The sequence below is a fragment of the Drosophila serrata genome, unplaced genomic scaffold (assembly GCF_035046125.1).
Source record: "Drosophila serrata isolate PLE 108 unplaced genomic scaffold, ASM3504612v1 contig_165, whole genome shotgun sequence".
Lineage (NCBI taxonomy): Eukaryota > Metazoa > Arthropoda > Insecta > Diptera > Drosophilidae > Drosophila > Drosophila serrata.
In genome coordinates this window covers 1,143,115-1,160,143 of record NW_028257063.1, presented here as the reverse complement: position 1 = coordinate 1,160,143, position 17,029 = coordinate 1,143,115, and the positions used below count along the sequence as shown (strand labels likewise).

The following is a 17,029-nucleotide window of genomic DNA, read 5'->3' as shown; positions in this document are numbered from 1 at the left end:
CAAGAAAATCTTAGTGATTTTTAATAATTTAATGATGTTTGTAAGGGAAGTTTATTTTAGCTTAGATCGTTGAGTGGTTTAAGAACTATACAACTCTAGGATATATCTGGAATTCGTTTTTCCCTAAAATATGTTTTAAAGTGTTGGTTTTGTTATAAAATATATAATTTATTTATAATCTTTCATAGAAAATAGCTAGTTTTCTCCTTGTATATAAAGTTAAAAAGGTTTAAAAGCTTAAAAGCGAAAAAAAGGCTAAAAACCGGCAAAATAAAAGGTGCTAGTTTCTCTCTGTGTATATTTATTACTTAAATAATAATAAAATAAAATATTTCCCAAGAAAAACCCATCTAAAATCTAATTTCAAACAATAAATCTCTATAAGCAAACTAAGAAATAAAACCAAATAATTCTAATATACTTTATTACCATTAATTAATATAAATAAATTAATGCTTATACTATTTTCTCTCTCTGTATGTGTATTTATTGCGCGAGAGTATCTTTGTATCTTTGTATCTGCTTTAGCCAGCGAAAACGCTCACAAAATGGCCGACGCAATGCAAAGTTGCAGTTGCAATCGACGTCCCCCCAACCCAAACCCCTTACCCTTACCTCCCACTCCTCCTCTACCCCCACAGCCCCCTCTCCACACACACACACACGCTGTATCTTGTTTGCTTTCTGCCTTTGCTCTTTCTCCCGTCTTTCTGTGTTTGCTTTCGCCTAATTTTCGGTGCGTTTTTTTACACATACAAAAATGTTGCTATCTCCTCTGAGTGTGTGCGTGTGTATGTGCGTTGCAAAAGTGCAATGACCCATGCGGAGCGCTCCCCCCTCATGCGCCTCCGCCTGCACCCCCTTCCAAGCAGGCTTTTTTTTTTGGAAGTCGTCTACGTGCTACTTTCCATAGTTGCAGCGGCGAATGACGCGCGCGATAAATTTCCAGCGATTCTCCATTCTCCGCTGGTTCGCTTTGCCGCTCTTTGCTCTCTCTCCACTTTAGTATTCGTATTCGCTTTTCGGCGTTTTTCGTGGTCTTCTTGTTGCATTTTTTTTTTTTTTTATTAATTTTCATCTGCTGCGCTTTGTTTGCTTTTCCGACTGTTGCGCTGCCCACACACACGAACACTTACACGCACACACAAATGCATAAATTAATGTGTATCTGATAGATAGTTTTCGTAAATTTTTTGTTTTTTGCCCTTCCGCCGCGAGAAATTTGTGTAAACATATAAGCACTGAGAGAAAATTAACTACAAATCACTTTAAATTCATTTAAACTTGACAAGAAAGTACTTTTTTCTTTAAATACTAAAAAATAATTCAAGATTAATTACTTGTTATTCCTTTAATTAGAAGAATTAAAGTCATAATAATATATTCTTTAAAATAAATTCTAAATTAATTTCTGTACTGTATTTTGTTTTTTTTTTATTTATATGTAATTGTACATGTATGCAATGTAATTGTATGTATGTAATTGTACATATAAATAAAAAAACATAGTACAGTTGTCAATTTATTAATTTTTTCTACTTTGCAAAGGTTTTTCAAGAGAGTTATATTAATTTTACTCTAATTTCCATTTTATTAAACCCCCAAAATCTATTAAAATTTCTCCCAGTACATTCTAAAAAGGAGCAAAAAGGTATCACTATCACAGCGTCTCTGAATTTTCGCCTCCATTAGCACGTGAGTGTTAGAAGAATCGATTTTTATGGCAGGTCCTGGGTCTTAAGATCCTGTCACTGAGCCAAAACTTCGCCACGGGCTATCCATTGTCCAAGGAAACGTCGTTGTTCTCGGCGTCGGCTCCTGTTTTCCCTTTGAGCCACGCTAATTACCTTTGTGTTGGATGCATTTTCCTTTGGAGAGTTTTTCACGTGCCGCTGCTACTTCAAAGATACTCCCAAAAATTAAGAAAGGGCGACACTTCAGCAGCAGCAGCACTCAGACCACCTTTGAAGATAGCCTTTACAATGCTCAGGTAAAAGGAAGTAAAGGGTTGGGCCTGGGAAAGGCCGGAAAAACTCGGCCAGCCAGCGAGTTTTTTATGCATATTGCATTTTCTTTATTTTGCATGACAAATGGAAGAGGCCAGCATTGATTGAATTCCATAGACAGGCAGAATATATATCTCTTGCGATTCCCGGAAAACTCCCTCTCAGATTCACCCTTTTTGCTGCATGCAAAATTTAATACTAACGATAGTCGCTCAATGATAATGACCAAATAACCAAAGAAAAAAGGGTTGAGGGTATCATAAAACCCTAGAAATCGGCAAAGGTCTTCCAGCTAACTATTTTGGCATATTTTTGCGAAAAACAGTAAACCCATAAAACCTTAGGAAACCCTTTCGCCAGGATCATAAAATTTGAATGCAGAGCAGGTCAAATATTCTGGTTTATGACCACGTGCTAACCATACGCTGAAAATGTGGACAATGTAGCTGATAACTTATCGCGAAAATGATGGAAAACCATGCGGTTTGTCGTGCAGTTTGCAAATATCAACATTAAATGCAAATTCAGTTTAAAATAACACAAGTTTAGAGATAACATATAGCAGCTAGAGATTATCTCAGAACAAAGAACTTGTTAATTGCGTTATTATTTCCCTTGGATTTTCTTTTTTGGCACACATGTCTTGCCAGCAGGTAGTTACCAGGATATGAGAGAGGATCCTTTCCACGTTTCCTTCCCAGCTTCATTGAGCAACTGAAAAACTGACTATTGCCTTGTGGTTGGATTATGTGCGGATTTCTTTCTGCTAATCCCCCATAATGAGCGGCGGGAAATATCTATCGATGAAGACATGAAGCCGGAATTAGCCAGTATAGGATAAGGATCCGTTAGTCAAAAAGTCAGCAAAGTCAACACACTGACCAGAGGATAATCCGTTTAAGGGAATTCTCAAAGATCAGGACACATGCGGCTTACCCAAGGAGGGATTATTCTTTGAGTACCAAAAATAATGTTATTTAATCAACTTGAATTTTGTTCTCAAATTAATGTTTAATATAGTAATTATAAAGGGGAAAGTAAGATATATAATGTATTAATAAATGAAAACATAGACAATTAATTATCGAAAATGTACACAACAATCTCATTGGACTTTCTCAAGTAAATCTTTTAATAAAAATAAAACTATAAATATTAATGCTTTGATATTCGTAGTTCTTGAAGAAAAGTACTTAAATATATCTACTTAGAAATATTTTCATAATCTAATCAACCAAAACCTAAATTCTCTTAAGAAATAAAGCAAATCTTAAGGTTCATCTTTAACCCCAATTCCAAACGTAATAGTTTTTAAACTAAACATAATAAGTTTACCAAACTCTCTCGACTCTAAAACACATTTCCTATATTAATTGAATTTAGCCTGCAAAAAACACAAACCATTTTCTATGGCCAGCGTTTTCCAGCTTCTTGTAAATGCATTTTCCACACTTTCACTGGCGATATGGACAGTCGCCGGTTTGTATTAATGATGATAAGATTACAGCCCGGGAAGGGGTTGTAAAGCCCCCGAGGCTCTGGGTCCGACTTCACAGATTATGGAGCTCCAGAGTTGCGGCAACTTTTCCGCTTTTTTTATGCCCGCACTTACACTCATTTCTCGCACTATCAGCTCTGTCGTTCTTCTTTTTTCGGGGAGGTGAATGCACTTGCGAACTAATTTCGTGCTGGAAGTTTAGATAGTCGACTCGAGTCCAAAATCTCGCTGGGCTCTGCCAAAAAAAAAGAAAAAAGAAAATATAACAAGAAAACTGAAAAATGCATTTGGAAAAAAGCAAAGCTGCTGCTCCGTGAAATGCGGTTGACCTTAATTTCCGAAAACATGATTAATGGGTTTGGCAACTTGAAGTGGAGGCGGCAGCGGGCTGCCGAGGGGTCGATGCACAGAGGAAACGCTGAAAAACCTAATGATGAACAATTAAAAAATGTAAGTTGTTGAGCTGGGGCAGGAGGGGAAAATGTGGCCAGAAAAGAGAGTACAGGCTGCCAGCGCGATAACTATTGCCAAATAGTGCAGCAAGTTGCACGGGAAATTCTAGTAGATTCTGTATGGAAAACAGACTTTTACAGATAAATTTTATAAGTATATCCTGAGTTCAAGTATTTTTACGACAAATCAAAATCTTAAAAACTCATAACTAAGCCAAAAAATCATTTATTTAAATTTGTTAAGCTTTCCTATGTTAGTTTTTAGTAGGGTAATAAATCTGCATACTAAATTTAACATTTAAAATAATTAAAATTTTTGGCAATTTTTGAAAATTTTTACGATATAAAAAAAATAAAATAAAATAAAATTTTCAAAAATATGAAAAAATTAAATTTTTGTCGGATATAGCCAGATCGACTCGCCTGATGATGCTGATCAAGAATATATATGGTTTATAGGGTCAGAAATGACTCCTTCACATGGATTTAAGCTTCTGACTAAAATTAGAATACCCTTACAGAGGTATACAAATATAGAAAGAGTTATAATCCAGATCGAAATTATTGTGATCAGGGATTCTTCGGACATTCGGCAAAAAAAGTTCCTTTAATGTATAATTTAGTTAGTAAATTTCATAAGAATATAATTATTTACCTAATAAAAATCACATTTATAATATTGAAATGAATGCCATAAAATATCCATTTTAACTTACTAAAAAATAACTTTATGTTTGTGTAACTGATACGACAACAGGTGCCTTGCATTAATTAATTAAAAATGACAAAATCCAACCAGCCCCTTATACCTTAACCCTCCTTAACCTTAACCCCTAAAATTCGCCCGACGACCGTTATCTTGAGAATGCCAAAAGATATCTCTACAGGTGCCTAAATCGCATAAATTGCATAACAATGAAAAGGCCCGGGGAATGTTGGCATTTTTCAATTTACCCCCCTCGCCCTGTCCGAAAAGGAAAACTCAACCCTTTCCGGCGACCGTTATTTTGCAATTTGCATAAAAAATCAGAAGAAAAGTAAAAATGCAATGCCTTGACAAAGACAATGCAAGGGTTAACGTCCAAGGGGTCGAAGGTCGAAGACGTATGCAAATTTATCGCATTGCAGCGGGAAAATGCATTCAATTACGCATTGATTGCCGAAGGTCGTTACTTTATCTTTCGTTTCGTTTGACGGAATTTGCATAACTAAGAGGTTTTCCGGGGCCTCGCAGAAGAAAGAAAGGTAAAAGTCTGGCAAACCGAAAACGCAACGAAAAACTAAAAGGCTGTCTTCCAAAATGGCGACCTCTTTGCGGGAGTGGGGGCAAAACGCAACGCGAAAGAAGGGCAAGCGCGGGGCAAGGGGTAAAGTAACGAATAAAACAGTAACCGAAACGGCGGAGAGAAATACCAGTTTTCCAGCCACAACCTGCTTTAATTCAAGTATCAAAAAATATATATAGACAAGTAAAAAATGCAGTCGCCAAAAAAACAAACGAAAAACGAGAAAAACTGAGGGGGACACTGCACAGACTGCAACTATTTCGCGCTCTTTCACTCCCATTGCATGTCCAATAACAGCGGCCGCCATATGCAAGTCGCACACTCATGCACGCACTCCGGCAATCTCGCTCACGCACTCACACGCACCCACTGAGAGAGAGAGAGAGAGAGGGCGAGAGAGAGAGCGACCAGGAGAGAGAGCAAAACCAAGTGCAAGCGCAAAAAAAAATACGCACACATACGACAAACTGCAACGGTGCGAAAGAGAGAGCGCGAGGGTGGAAACGTGGCGAGCGTAGGACAGTTTTCCCCTGCGCTTCGAACAGTTTTCCCATAGCTCCATCCCGCTCTGGCGGCGCTCGGGAAATTTGGTCTTCAATGACTTGGTGCACACGAAAACCGTGGCAGTTTTATTCATGTTTCAGCGCTCGAATCTGCAACACCGTGCAAGCAAATCACTCAACGACTTTGAAATACAAAACGCTAAACGTGTCGCAGTTTCTTACAAATAAAAAATAAGAAAAGCAGAAAATATCTAATATTTTTTGGCAACTTTGGCAATTCTTGTGTTGGTGTACGGCTCTGTGTGTGCGTGTGTTTGTGCAAAGGCGAAAACAAAAACTGCAAAAACAAAAACAAAACAACAAATGTGAAACATTTTTCCACAAAAAGTTATCAAACTTGAAAACAAAATAAAATACAGCTTTAAAAACTGCAAAACCGATTTAAAAATAAAACAGTGTTCGCAAACAACACTTGGAAATATACAATAAAGTGCCCGAAACTGCGGCATTTTTCAATATTTCGTGGTAAGATTTTAATTTGTTTTTTAAATTAAAAAAAAATGGCAAAGATTGGTGCAGAAATTGGAAATAATTCAAAGACTTCATTAGAAAAACCCGTTTTTATAAAATTTAAAAACTTTTCTATCTGATTTGGATTAAAAAATATTAATACAACTTGAAGCAGTGCTAGTTTTAAATTTGTGTTGATTAATATTAATTTCAACAACATTTTTTTGTTTAAAAACGTTCGTTGAGCGAAATAATTTAGCCTTTTTATTAAAAATGTAGAGTTTTTGATACAGTTTTTAATTTTAAAATGTTCTTATTAGCAATTTTAAAGAACTACAAGGTATATTTAAATAATTTTTTAGGATATATGATTTAAAAAAAAAAAAAAATCAAAATGAGGCTTTTTAACTTGTTTTTAGATAATCACAAATTAATTCAGTTAATTTAACAACACTGTTAACGATTTAAAACGCACTTACTATCTAATGACATATATTCAAACCCTTAATATACCCCTATTTATTATTAAAACAATTTATTTTAATAAATATAAGACCCAATAAGCCTGTTTCGCAATTCTCCAACTCTGGTACGTGTCCAAAAAAAAATAAATAAAAACAACAACAAAGTGGAAACTGGAAACCCCTTTGAAAAAAAACAGATCCAAAAAAAACCAGAGCCCCAAAAAACCGGTTACCTCCCAAGTGCATTTCGTTTCAATGACGTTCGCTTGGCCAGTTAAGTTTTTCGGCTTATAATAATTTTAATTAAGCGAGAAATCCAACAAAATGGTGGCCACTGTTATCGAGCACTGTTAGCCGAAGCTTTTCCGATCGCGAGCTTTTCGCGCTGCCTTCCCACTTCTTTTTTTGTTGTTTTTGTTTTGGCGACCGTGGCGTATGCGCAATGTGTGTATAAGACGAGGCGAGGCGTTGAAGCATTGCCCCCGGAAAATGGCATTATATGATTATAATGTGCTCAAAAGGAGCTCGCCAGCTACCTGCTACCTGCTCGAGGAGCTGTTGCGCAAAAACTAGGGAGGATCGGGGACCGGGATCGCTCTGCAGGTTGCCCATTATCCTGACGGCCAGACAATGGCTAGACAACAATTGATCCGATCTCTTGCGCATTTCCCGCAGACAATAATAATGCGATCGTTTGTTTGTGGTCTTTGTTCTCTTTTCTTCTTTTCATTTTCTTGATTTCGTTTTTTTTTTTTTTTTTTTGGCAAATACCTTGTGTATTTTTTACGGTGCCTCGCCCCTTTGACATTTCCCTGTTCATCCTTGATTGCCATTATAGCGCGCGAGGGAGTATCTATTAGATACTCGGCTCCTAAACCTGTTGGTAACCGGAGATTCACACATGCCACATGGCTGATTTTTGGGATGCCAACTCCTCGACGGCTGGTCAACATATGACGGACGGATTTCGGGTTGACGATCCCAACATATGGCGTCCACTTGAGTCCCGAAACAGGAGGCCCCGGTGGGAAGTCAAGGGCATATGGCATACTGAATGAAAATTATTGCAAGTTTTTCAGTTACATTTTTTCCCTTACTCTCTGGGTGTGTGTGTGTGTGTGTGTGTCTGCCTTCCATTTCCATTTCCCAATTCCAGGCCAGGAGGATATTTTATACATATAGATTTGAATATGTATGCGTAAAAATAAAAACGTAAAACGCGCGAAAAGCAGCCGGAAAAATACGCGCACACACATCTTTTTCAGGGGATGTTTGCATATTTTTTTTCGCCCCATTTTCCTACACGTTTTCCCTGCCTCTCTCTCGCTCCTTGAAATCCACTCCCCCGTTTTCACTTTCACTTTTTTATGGCGCATAAAACTTCGGGGGCGGGTGGCAGCAGCGGGGCATAAATTTTACAAGCAAGATTTTCCGCCAAAAACGAAGGGAAAAATATATGCGTGGAAATGGCGGACCATCCCCCGGTTTTTTATTCTTTTCTTTTTTTTTGCACACCTGACTTCCGGGGGGGGCCACCATAACCACCATTTCCCTGATGCTTTTCCAGCTTTTTCCTGTTGATTTTAGCAACCCATGCGAAATTTGAAAATGGCTTTTTCCCTGACATTTGCGTTGCCAAAAAAGTAATAATAAGAGAAAAAAAAAAAACCGAAGCAGAACTCATACTAATTGGATATTTTTCTTCTCCGGGCTTTCAGGCAACCAGGTGATCCGTAGGCCTTAAACTGGCGCTCAAGGTCAGGAAGCATCTATCCTTCTACTCGCCGACGCTGCTGAGCGCCGCCTTTACCAGTCTGAACGGTGTCTATAATCCGCACGGCACCGGCAACACCAGCGATCCCGCTCCCGACGAGGAGCCCGACCATCATCAAGCCCATCATCATCATCATCATCATTCCCGCCTGAACAGCGAGCGGGAACGAGAGCCCAGGCGCAGGCATCGTCAGGAGCAGCAGGAGGAGGAGGAGGAGGAGGAGCACGACCTAGAGATGGGTGGCCCCACAGCGCCCGGTAGCACGGTCGCCAGCAGCGGCGGAGGTGGCAACGGAGGCGAGGTGGGTCAGACCTACTGCCTGCGGTGGAACAATCACCAGACGAATCTGGTCCAGATTCTGCATGCCCTGCACGAGGTGGGCAGCTATGTGGACTGCACATTGGTCGTTGACGATGAGCAGTTCCAGGCTCATCGCGTTGTCCTGGCCGCCAATTCGCCATATTTCCAGCACATATTGCGTGATGTCCCCCAGGATCACTGCAGCATCATACTGCCGGGGGTAAAGGGTTTCGAAATTGCCGCCCTGCTGCAGTATATGTACACGGGTGAGACGACGGTGACCAAGAGCCAGGAGCCGGAGATCCTGCGCACAGCCAAGGAGCTGCAGGTTAAGGGGCTCTACGACAACCTGATGAAGTTCAATCATCATGCCAGCTCCAGTGCCAGTGCCACGCCCACCTCGAGCTCAACGGCGGGCGGCAAACCCCTAAATGGTGGCAGCCACAGCCACAGCCACTCCTCGTCCGTGATCTCCACATCCACCCACATTTCGCCCAGTGCCGCCATATCGAGCAGCTGCTCACCACCACCACCACCGCCGCCGCAGTTTGGCGGCTATCAGCCCGCCTTCAGTCACCACTATCCGCCGCAATCGATGCCGGCTAGCAGCCAAGGTCCAGCCGGTTCGGAGCCCCCACTGACACCCACCCATGTGACGGCACCACCTTCGTCGGGACCATCGTCGGAGACGGGCGCTGGCGGCCAGTGGCCCATGACCCCGTCCGCTGCCGCTGCCATGTTGAACTCCGTTTACGAATCCGCCGCCGATATGAATCCTCTCAAGCGCAAGAAGTTGTCGGCCATTTCGAGCATGCTGCTCAGTGGCAATCGTGACACACCGATCCTCCGCAATGTCCTGGCTCAGGCCAATCCCGCTGACTCCTCACAACCCGGACCGCTTATCCTAAATGGCGAGAAGACACCGACGCATCCGCACCAGAATCCTCAGCACTCGACGGCCGGCGGAGTGGGTGTGAGCGGTGGTGTGAGTGGAGGCGGCGGAGAGAGGAACCATAGCTTCAATGGCTCTGATTATGGCGGCGATAAGGAGCCCTTGTCGCCATACACCGATCGATCCTTTGAGGAGGAGACCGGCCAGTCAGGCGGCAAGAAGCCGGAGTGGAAGCGCTACAAGCAGTACACCCGAGCGGATATGATGTGTGCCATCCAGGCGGTGCGTGAGGGTATGAGTGCACTCCAGGCGAGTCGCAAATATGGTCTGCCCAGTCGCACCCTCTACGACAAGGTGCGTAAGCTCAATATCACCACCGGAAGGGGCACCCATCGCACCCCAAAGCGTAGTCCTCCCGGTGCTGAGGCCTCGCAGGGATTCCCCTATTCGGCGGCGGCAGCAGCTGCTGCTGCCCACAACTATGGCCATGGACATGTGCATCCCTCGGAGCTGAAGCGTGAATCGAAGGGAGATCATGTGCCCGCTCACCATGGCATGCCGCCCACCATTCCCCCCTCAGCGGCCGCTCTGCTGGATCATGCCTTCCTGCAGCAGGCTCTGGAGAATCGTGGCGGTGACATGGCCGGCCGAGAGGCTCTCCATGCCATGGCCTTGGCTGCCGCTGCCCATGCCGCGGCCAATCGCATGTCCAGCAGTCCGGTGGATACGGATCAGCGTTCGAATGGCCATGGCATGCGGTCACCGAGTCCGGGACGTCACTATCAGGACCAGGAGGCCATGGACCTGGAGATGGAGAAGCATGAGCAGCGTCTGATCAAGCGAGAGCGTGATCAGGATGAGCGTGAAGACGCTGACGATGAGGAGGATCACGAGCAGGAGCATGTGGAGGATCTGTCGCTGGCAAGGAAAGAGCGACCAGCATCACCCTACTCGCCGCAGCCGCCACATGTAGAGGGAGGAGGAGGAGGAGCTGCCGGTGTGATTATGCATGCCAGCAGTGCCAATGGCAAGGAGCATGAGCATGAGCGGGAAAGGGAACGGGAGCAGGAGGACTATCCACACTCGCCGCCACCCTTTGCCCTGGGCATGGGCCTCAAGCGGGAACTCATCGAGGGCGAGGAGGCCCAGGCCCGGGCCGACTGATTAACGCTCACCATGGCCTGGCAGTATGCGGCGGACAGCCTCGACTCCCTGGATTAGGCCAGGCTTAACCCCCAACTCCCCCCACTTTTGAACCCTTGTTGTGTTACTTCTTTCCTTAACCCTCGGCTCTCGACAAAACCAGAGCCGAGCCAGCGTTGGTGAAGCTTTAAACGAACAGAGAAGATGAAGATAGAGAGAGAGAGACCTCAAGTCCCAGTCGTCGTCAACTACGAAATCAAACCCACACTAAAACCACAACTAAAACTAAGCTAAGATTGTTGTTCAGCATCATCACTTTGTGCCTAAAGAAAAAAAGAATATTAGCAGAGATTAGGATTAGTTAGGAGTAGGACTAGCCGTAGGGTAGGTCATAGGCTCTAGGCTATAGGCACTCGTAGGCCATCATTGTAGGGAAACCCCATCCAGCTCCCCGCCGATCCAACTGACAAAAAGTAAGCTAGACGACCCACACTTATACATGAGACTGAACGGGGATCAGAGGGGCGAGTACAGTCGAAGGAGGAGGATTTGGAGGACTAGGATGACCAGGAGGAGCATTAGGACAGAGCAGAAGAGGCTCAACTGCACACTAATTGTACAACTTTGTTAAAATGCCAGTGATTTGTTTTAAAAATTATTAGCACTAGATTATTTATAATAGAACGAACCGAACGAACGCCTTACGTTTATGATTTTCGATCTTCTTCGAACACTTGAACTACCTCAACTAGCGTATATCCTTGTTATAGAAGAGTATATATATTATATTATATAAATCGTCCTGGGTTGAATTTATAAGACTGACACCGCGACTCAAAAGAATATAAACAAATGTAAACGTACCACGAGCAACAGCACACAAAAACGCATTCAAATAAAATTATAAATAAATCGGAGAGATCCTTTAGTTAAACCCTAAATAACTACACATATAAGTTCCATACAAATTGATTAGTTCTAAGCCACCACACAAAACTAGGCTTAAAAAACTAAACACTAAACAACCAGAAAATGTAAACATTAAGGCAAAAAGAAAACATGCGCTGGGGGCAATGCAATAGGCTCTTTAATTATAAACCTGGACCCCTTGCGGTCGAGATAATGTTAATGTTGTTATACCAAGTAACTCTCTGTACATAGAATCATATAGTTCTCTCACCTATATACACCTGCGAACTCTATATTACATAGCGCCTAAGTAAATACAAATTGTAATGCAATTTAAATTATAAACTAGAAACACACACACACGACTTTCATCATGTAAAAGAGCTGCGAAAAGAGCGCTAAATAAAACTGACTGAAGAATCAAATAATTCCTTTGCGTTCTTAATTTATTATATATCTTTGGGAAAAGTTAATCTCTTTGGGGTATTTTTTAAGAGCATTAATGAAAAGATTTGAGTAAACTCAATCAAAACCCCAAGAAAAAAAAGAGAAAACAATGTTAAATACAATCAAATGTGACGTATAATGTTACCTGCATCATTTATTTTAGAAAAATACACATTGTTTCTACTAATTCCCACTATCTAAATCTAGTGACTAATCTCTAGTAAGCTCCTATCTTCAGTGACAACCCACACAGTTGGGAGGATTTCGTTCATCAAACTCACAAATGCCAATGGCAAAGCGAAAGGGTTTATGATCCGGCAACGGCTTCGGACGCAACGACGGCATCTCGACCTTGGGTATATATAACTCTTTCTCCTTGTAGGCCCTGGCTAGGCGTAGATCCTTTTCGCTTAGCGGAGTCTCCTCAACGGGACAGTTGGTGATGGTTAGTGACCTATCAATGCGGATCTTGGGCTCATCGTTGGGACTGTGACCGCAGCGTTTGCAATGGGCCAGCAACTTGGCCTCGCTGAGGAACTCCAAGCGACAGAAATTGCAATGATAGTTGATGCCCTTGTTGTGGAGCAGAAAGTGACGGTCCAGTTGGTGCTGGTATTCGAACTCATCGCGACACTTGTGACATATGTAGAGGCCGCGGTTCTGGCGATGCATGTGGTAGTCCAAGAAGACTCTGGAAGGGATAAATAAATAATTCTATAGAAAACCCTTGATGCTGCTCCACTTACTTGCTGGTAAAGACATCCCCGCACTTGTGACAATAGAACCAGCTCATCTTCCAGTGCTCGAGGTAGTCATGCTTCATCAAAGTCACCAAGCTGTCTGTTTGATAGCCGCAAGCGGGCACGAAGCAGGTGAAGGCGTTCAGTCGCACCTGCGTAATCAGCAAATCAAGCAGGTAAAGATCTGTAAGGGAGTCATAGAGACATACAGAGTGGTTTAAAATGAGAATGCGCTAGCCCAGAGTCAACACCCTACCGTACTCCTTGTCAGTGGTCATGTGCGTTTCACCCAATCCGTATTCATCGTACATCATTAGCGATAGATTCATGGCACTGTTGCTGTTACTCCGACTGTGATTCACAATCCAATCCCCGGTGAAGTTCATGCGGCGTGTGTACATGGCATCCTCCATGTCGTCATCATCTCCTTCCTCAGTCTCCTCCTCTTCATCATCGCCGTTCTCATCCTTATTGTACTTGTCCCAGAATACAGAGCAGCCGCGAGACTGAGATCGTGTCCTGGATGGCAGGGCAGCTGGACCGCTCTCCTCGTCCTGCTGCAGGAGCCCCAGAGCCTGGAAAGGTTACAAAGTCAAGGCAGTGCAGCTGAAAGTCAAGTTTATAAGTACCCACCTCCCTCTTGGCCTGGCAGATGGTGTGATGCAACTCCCACTCGTACTTGGTGTCGAACTGCGCCTCGCACAGATCACAGGGAAAGCGCTGCAGATGCTTGGCTCGCTCATGCTGCCGTTGACTAGTCAGTGACTCGAACTCCGCATCGCAGTGGCGACAGAGGAAGGTGCGCAGCGAACGCCTCGCCCTGGGCGGAGTGTTATCATCCTCATCGTCGTCGATGCCTGCCTCATTTCGCACCCGGCACTTGGCGCGCGGTGGCCGAGGCTGTGTCCTTCGCTTGCAGCAACGTCGCATATGTTGGGCATAGAAATCTCGCCGAAAGTATGTGCGTCCGCATTCCGGACACTCCAGCCGCGTACGCCATTTCCAGCCTTCGGCGGCGGCACTATGTTTCTCTCCTCCGGATTCTCCAACAGTTTCGGTGGGCTGAGCGAGGTAGACTTCCAGCACGGAGCAGGAGGAGCGTGAGCTGCGCGCACTTGGCACAGCGGCAGTATTCTCCTGAGTGGTGGACACCTCGGCATCGGCAATGGGTGGACTGAGCAGCTGTGTGGTGGTCGTCACGGTGGCTGTTCCACCGCCAGAGCGCTGCAGCCGCTGCATTCGCTGCATAAGCGAGCGCGTCACCTCAGAGTGCATGTTCAGCTTGCAGACGCAGTCCACGCAAATTGCCCGCAATGTGGAACGGATTACGTCGGCCTGAAGGAAAGGGAAAGTCTGGTATTAGCTTTAAAAAAGCGTACAGTATGCGGCAAAACTCACATGAATCTTCCAGTCGCGACTCAGGCGCCGGTGCATCTCATGGTTTGAGCGGAGATCCAAGAGAGCCGCCGTTTGGACCACCCCACAAATAGTGCACTGAGATTCGTTGGCCTCTGCCTCCCGCTCGGAACCTGCGGACCCCGTCGGTGGCTGCTCCTCCTGGCCATGGCAACTGCCATTTGCTTCACTGCTGCTGGGTTCCGGTTCCGGCTCTGGTTGCGCTACAGCATCCCGCATTCTGATTGGAATTGGATTTCCCACAATATCAAACAGTTACGAGTTGCTCTAGTGACATTGTTCTCCCTTCAGTTCACTTTAAAAGCCGTTAAATGCTTAAATCGCCGAAATCCGGAAAATTTTTGTAAATGTTTTTAGCAGTAACAGCGTGACTGTAGAGTAAAAGGGAAAAAATACCCTATCAATTTCAAATTTTTTAACGCGGTGGCAGCCCTAGGGGGAAAACTGGATTTTTTAGTGGCAAATTTCAACCGCTTCGAGATTTTTTAGGTGCACGCCAAATTTCATCTGGCAACACTACGACGAATGCAACGTGCTTTTTCTTCCGCTCGGTATTTTGCCAGTAAAAAACTATTCGAAATGGGCGTACAAGTTGTTCCAATTGCTCCCGGAGATGGTAAGTACCCGCCGATCGATGGATTTCCACTGGAAAAGCGCGAAAAATGCCGGCAAGCTTAACCTCTGAAGTGCATATAGAGTATGCGGTGAAGAATTCGGAAAATTACCACCGCCTCTATAGTCGTCTCGCTCACACACATCCATTTTTGTATTCCATGTACGCCCGCAGGCAGCACCTTCCCGAAGAATGGGCAGAAGGTGACAGTCCACTACACCGGCACCCTGGATGATGGCACCAAGGTAAAGACACCTAGGGGTTCCATAAACTTCATGCTAATAATTGAGGGTTTTCCCGTCCACAGTTCGATTCGTCGCGCGACCGCAACAAGCCCTTCAAGTTCACCATCGGCAAGGGCGAGGTCATCCGCGGCTGGGACGAGGGTGTCGCCCAGTTGAGCGTCGGTCAGCGCGCCAAGCTGGTCTGCTCGCCCGACTATGCCTACGGCAGCCGTGGCCATCCCGGCGTCATCCCGCCCAACTCCACCCTCACTTTCGATGTGGAGCTGCTCAAGGTCGAGTAGGCGCCTCCTCCCGGTGGAGAGATGTGCGTGCGCCTGTGGCTGTGTATACCACCGGACGCACGGACAGGCGCACGCCCGCTGAGCCGAAGCAAGAACACCAAACACCGGAACCAGAACAATCCAGCAGCATTTGCCGAACCCATAAAAAGAGAGGAAAATATAAGAAGAAATCACAAAAAACTCAAAAACCAAGCTCTGCACTTAGAACTAATTTAACCGCAATGGGTAACGCATATTCTACAAATACAAAATAAACATTTATTCAAGTCAATGATATATAAAATTGTGTTTTCAATGTACATATGTATATATTGTATTCTGACGCCTGATTTTCGGCTTAGTTTTTGCTATTATGTGACAATGATTCCAAAGGGCTTATTTTGGATATATTCTTTTCATAATTTTATTAATAACGAGAGAGAAATGGAAATACATATGAAAATGAGTCGACTTTTCAATTAACTTATTTAAGGCATATAAAATAATTACACAATTATTCAAGACTTTTACAGTGTCATCTTCTCTTCCTTGCACACCCAATCAGATCCTACGCTGTGGGATGCTTGCAGACCTCCGCCATTATCTGGTCAATAATGCCATACCGCTCTTGCTGGTACTTCTTGTCATGCTTCAGCCAGTGGGACCGAACCTTCTTCCACCGCACCATATTGGCAGCCAGCAGGTCGGAACGGCTGGCGTTCTGGAGGCGCTTGTCCTCTCTGCCGAACTCTAATCGCGGCGGAATGATGGGAAGTTTTGTGGATCTTGGCGCTGGCAAATGAGTGAGCACCTTGATCTTCCCACTGCGCAGTCCTGCAAGGATCTCCTCAGCATTGTCCTCGCGCTTTGGAATCTGCAGAGAGCCGTCAGTGTTATAGGCGGCCACGGCGGGGTTACGCGGCTGGTTTGCCATCCAGGCTCGGCAAATCGGATAAAGTGGCGTGTTATCCTTGTACGTGGAGAGGTCCAGGCTGCGCTCGAACAGACGCATTATATAGGATTCGCCTCCACCCTTCTGCGAGGCGCCAGCGTTGTTCATAGACTTTTTGTAAAGTGAGCGACGGGCCTTCATGCGAGCCCCAGAGGTGCTAGCACCAGATGTAGAGGCGGCAGCGACCGTTTTTATGTCCGGCTCCAGCTTCACCTGGTACTGGCGACGCTGCTGTTGCTGTTGGAGAAGCAGCTTCTTCGAGGGACGTCCTCGTATGGGCAGGTCCGACTCTACGTCGTCATCCAGATGGGGCTGCTGGCTGATATCCGGCTTCTGCTCGTCGCGCCGCGACTCCCGCAGGCGGAGGGACAACTCTTTTTTCTTGGGAGTGGTCTTCATTCTAGGGTTTCCCTGCTTTTTTATGGAAAATAGTTCAAATTTCGGATACTAATTCAGAAATCAAACGTCAAAGCGGCTTACAGCACTACTCTAATTAGATCGTTGAACAACACTATCAGATACGCCATATTAATAAAATACCCAATAGTAAAATACCAATCGAAAGGCCGCATTTCGGTATATTTGAGGAATATTTTAGTACATTTCTGCCGATCCGTTC

The 17,029-nt window shown here is 44.5% G+C and overlaps 4 protein-coding genes across 4 annotated transcripts; 2 read left to right on the top strand and 2 right to left on the bottom strand.

Moving 5' to 3' along the window:
- Positions 1-8,368: 8,368 nt before the first annotated feature.
- Positions 8,369-12,165, top strand: rib (BTB/POZ domain-containing protein ribbon). Its single transcript, XM_020944792.2, has one exon. It carries the CDS (start codon positions 8,729-8,731, stop codon positions 10,847-10,849), a length of 2,121 nt encoding a protein of 706 aa, XP_020800451.2. The 5' UTR covers positions 8,369-8,728; the 3' UTR covers positions 10,850-12,165.
- A 146-nt stretch (positions 12,166-12,311) lies between these two features.
- Positions 12,312-14,744, bottom strand: LOC110177866 (uncharacterized). The gene is made up of 5 exons (XM_020944816.2): positions 14,323-14,744; positions 13,558-14,259; positions 13,181-13,499; positions 12,931-13,108; positions 12,312-12,875 (listed from the first exon to the last, which is right to left on the bottom strand). The coding sequence occupies exons 1-5, from the start codon at positions 14,557-14,559 to the stop codon at positions 12,419-12,421; spliced, it is 1,893 nt and encodes a 630-aa protein (XP_020800475.2). The 5' UTR covers positions 14,560-14,744; the 3' UTR covers positions 12,312-12,418.
- A 37-nt stretch (positions 14,745-14,781) lies between these two features.
- On the top strand, positions 14,782-15,762 carry Fkbp12 (peptidyl-prolyl cis-trans isomerase Fkbp12). The gene is made up of 3 exons (XM_020944824.2): positions 14,782-14,956; positions 15,128-15,198; positions 15,261-15,762. Exons 1-3 carry the CDS (start codon positions 14,866-14,868, stop codon positions 15,477-15,479), a joined length of 381 nt encoding a protein of 126 aa, XP_020800483.1. The 5' UTR covers positions 14,782-14,865; the 3' UTR covers positions 15,480-15,762.
- Positions 15,328-16,809, bottom strand: mip40 (Myb-interacting protein 40). Its single transcript, XM_086826891.1, has one exon. The coding sequence runs from the start codon at positions 16,807-16,809 to the stop codon at positions 16,027-16,029; it is 783 nt and encodes a 260-aa protein (XP_086683017.1). The 3' UTR covers positions 15,328-16,026.
- Between the last annotated feature and the right edge of the window lie 220 nt (positions 16,810-17,029).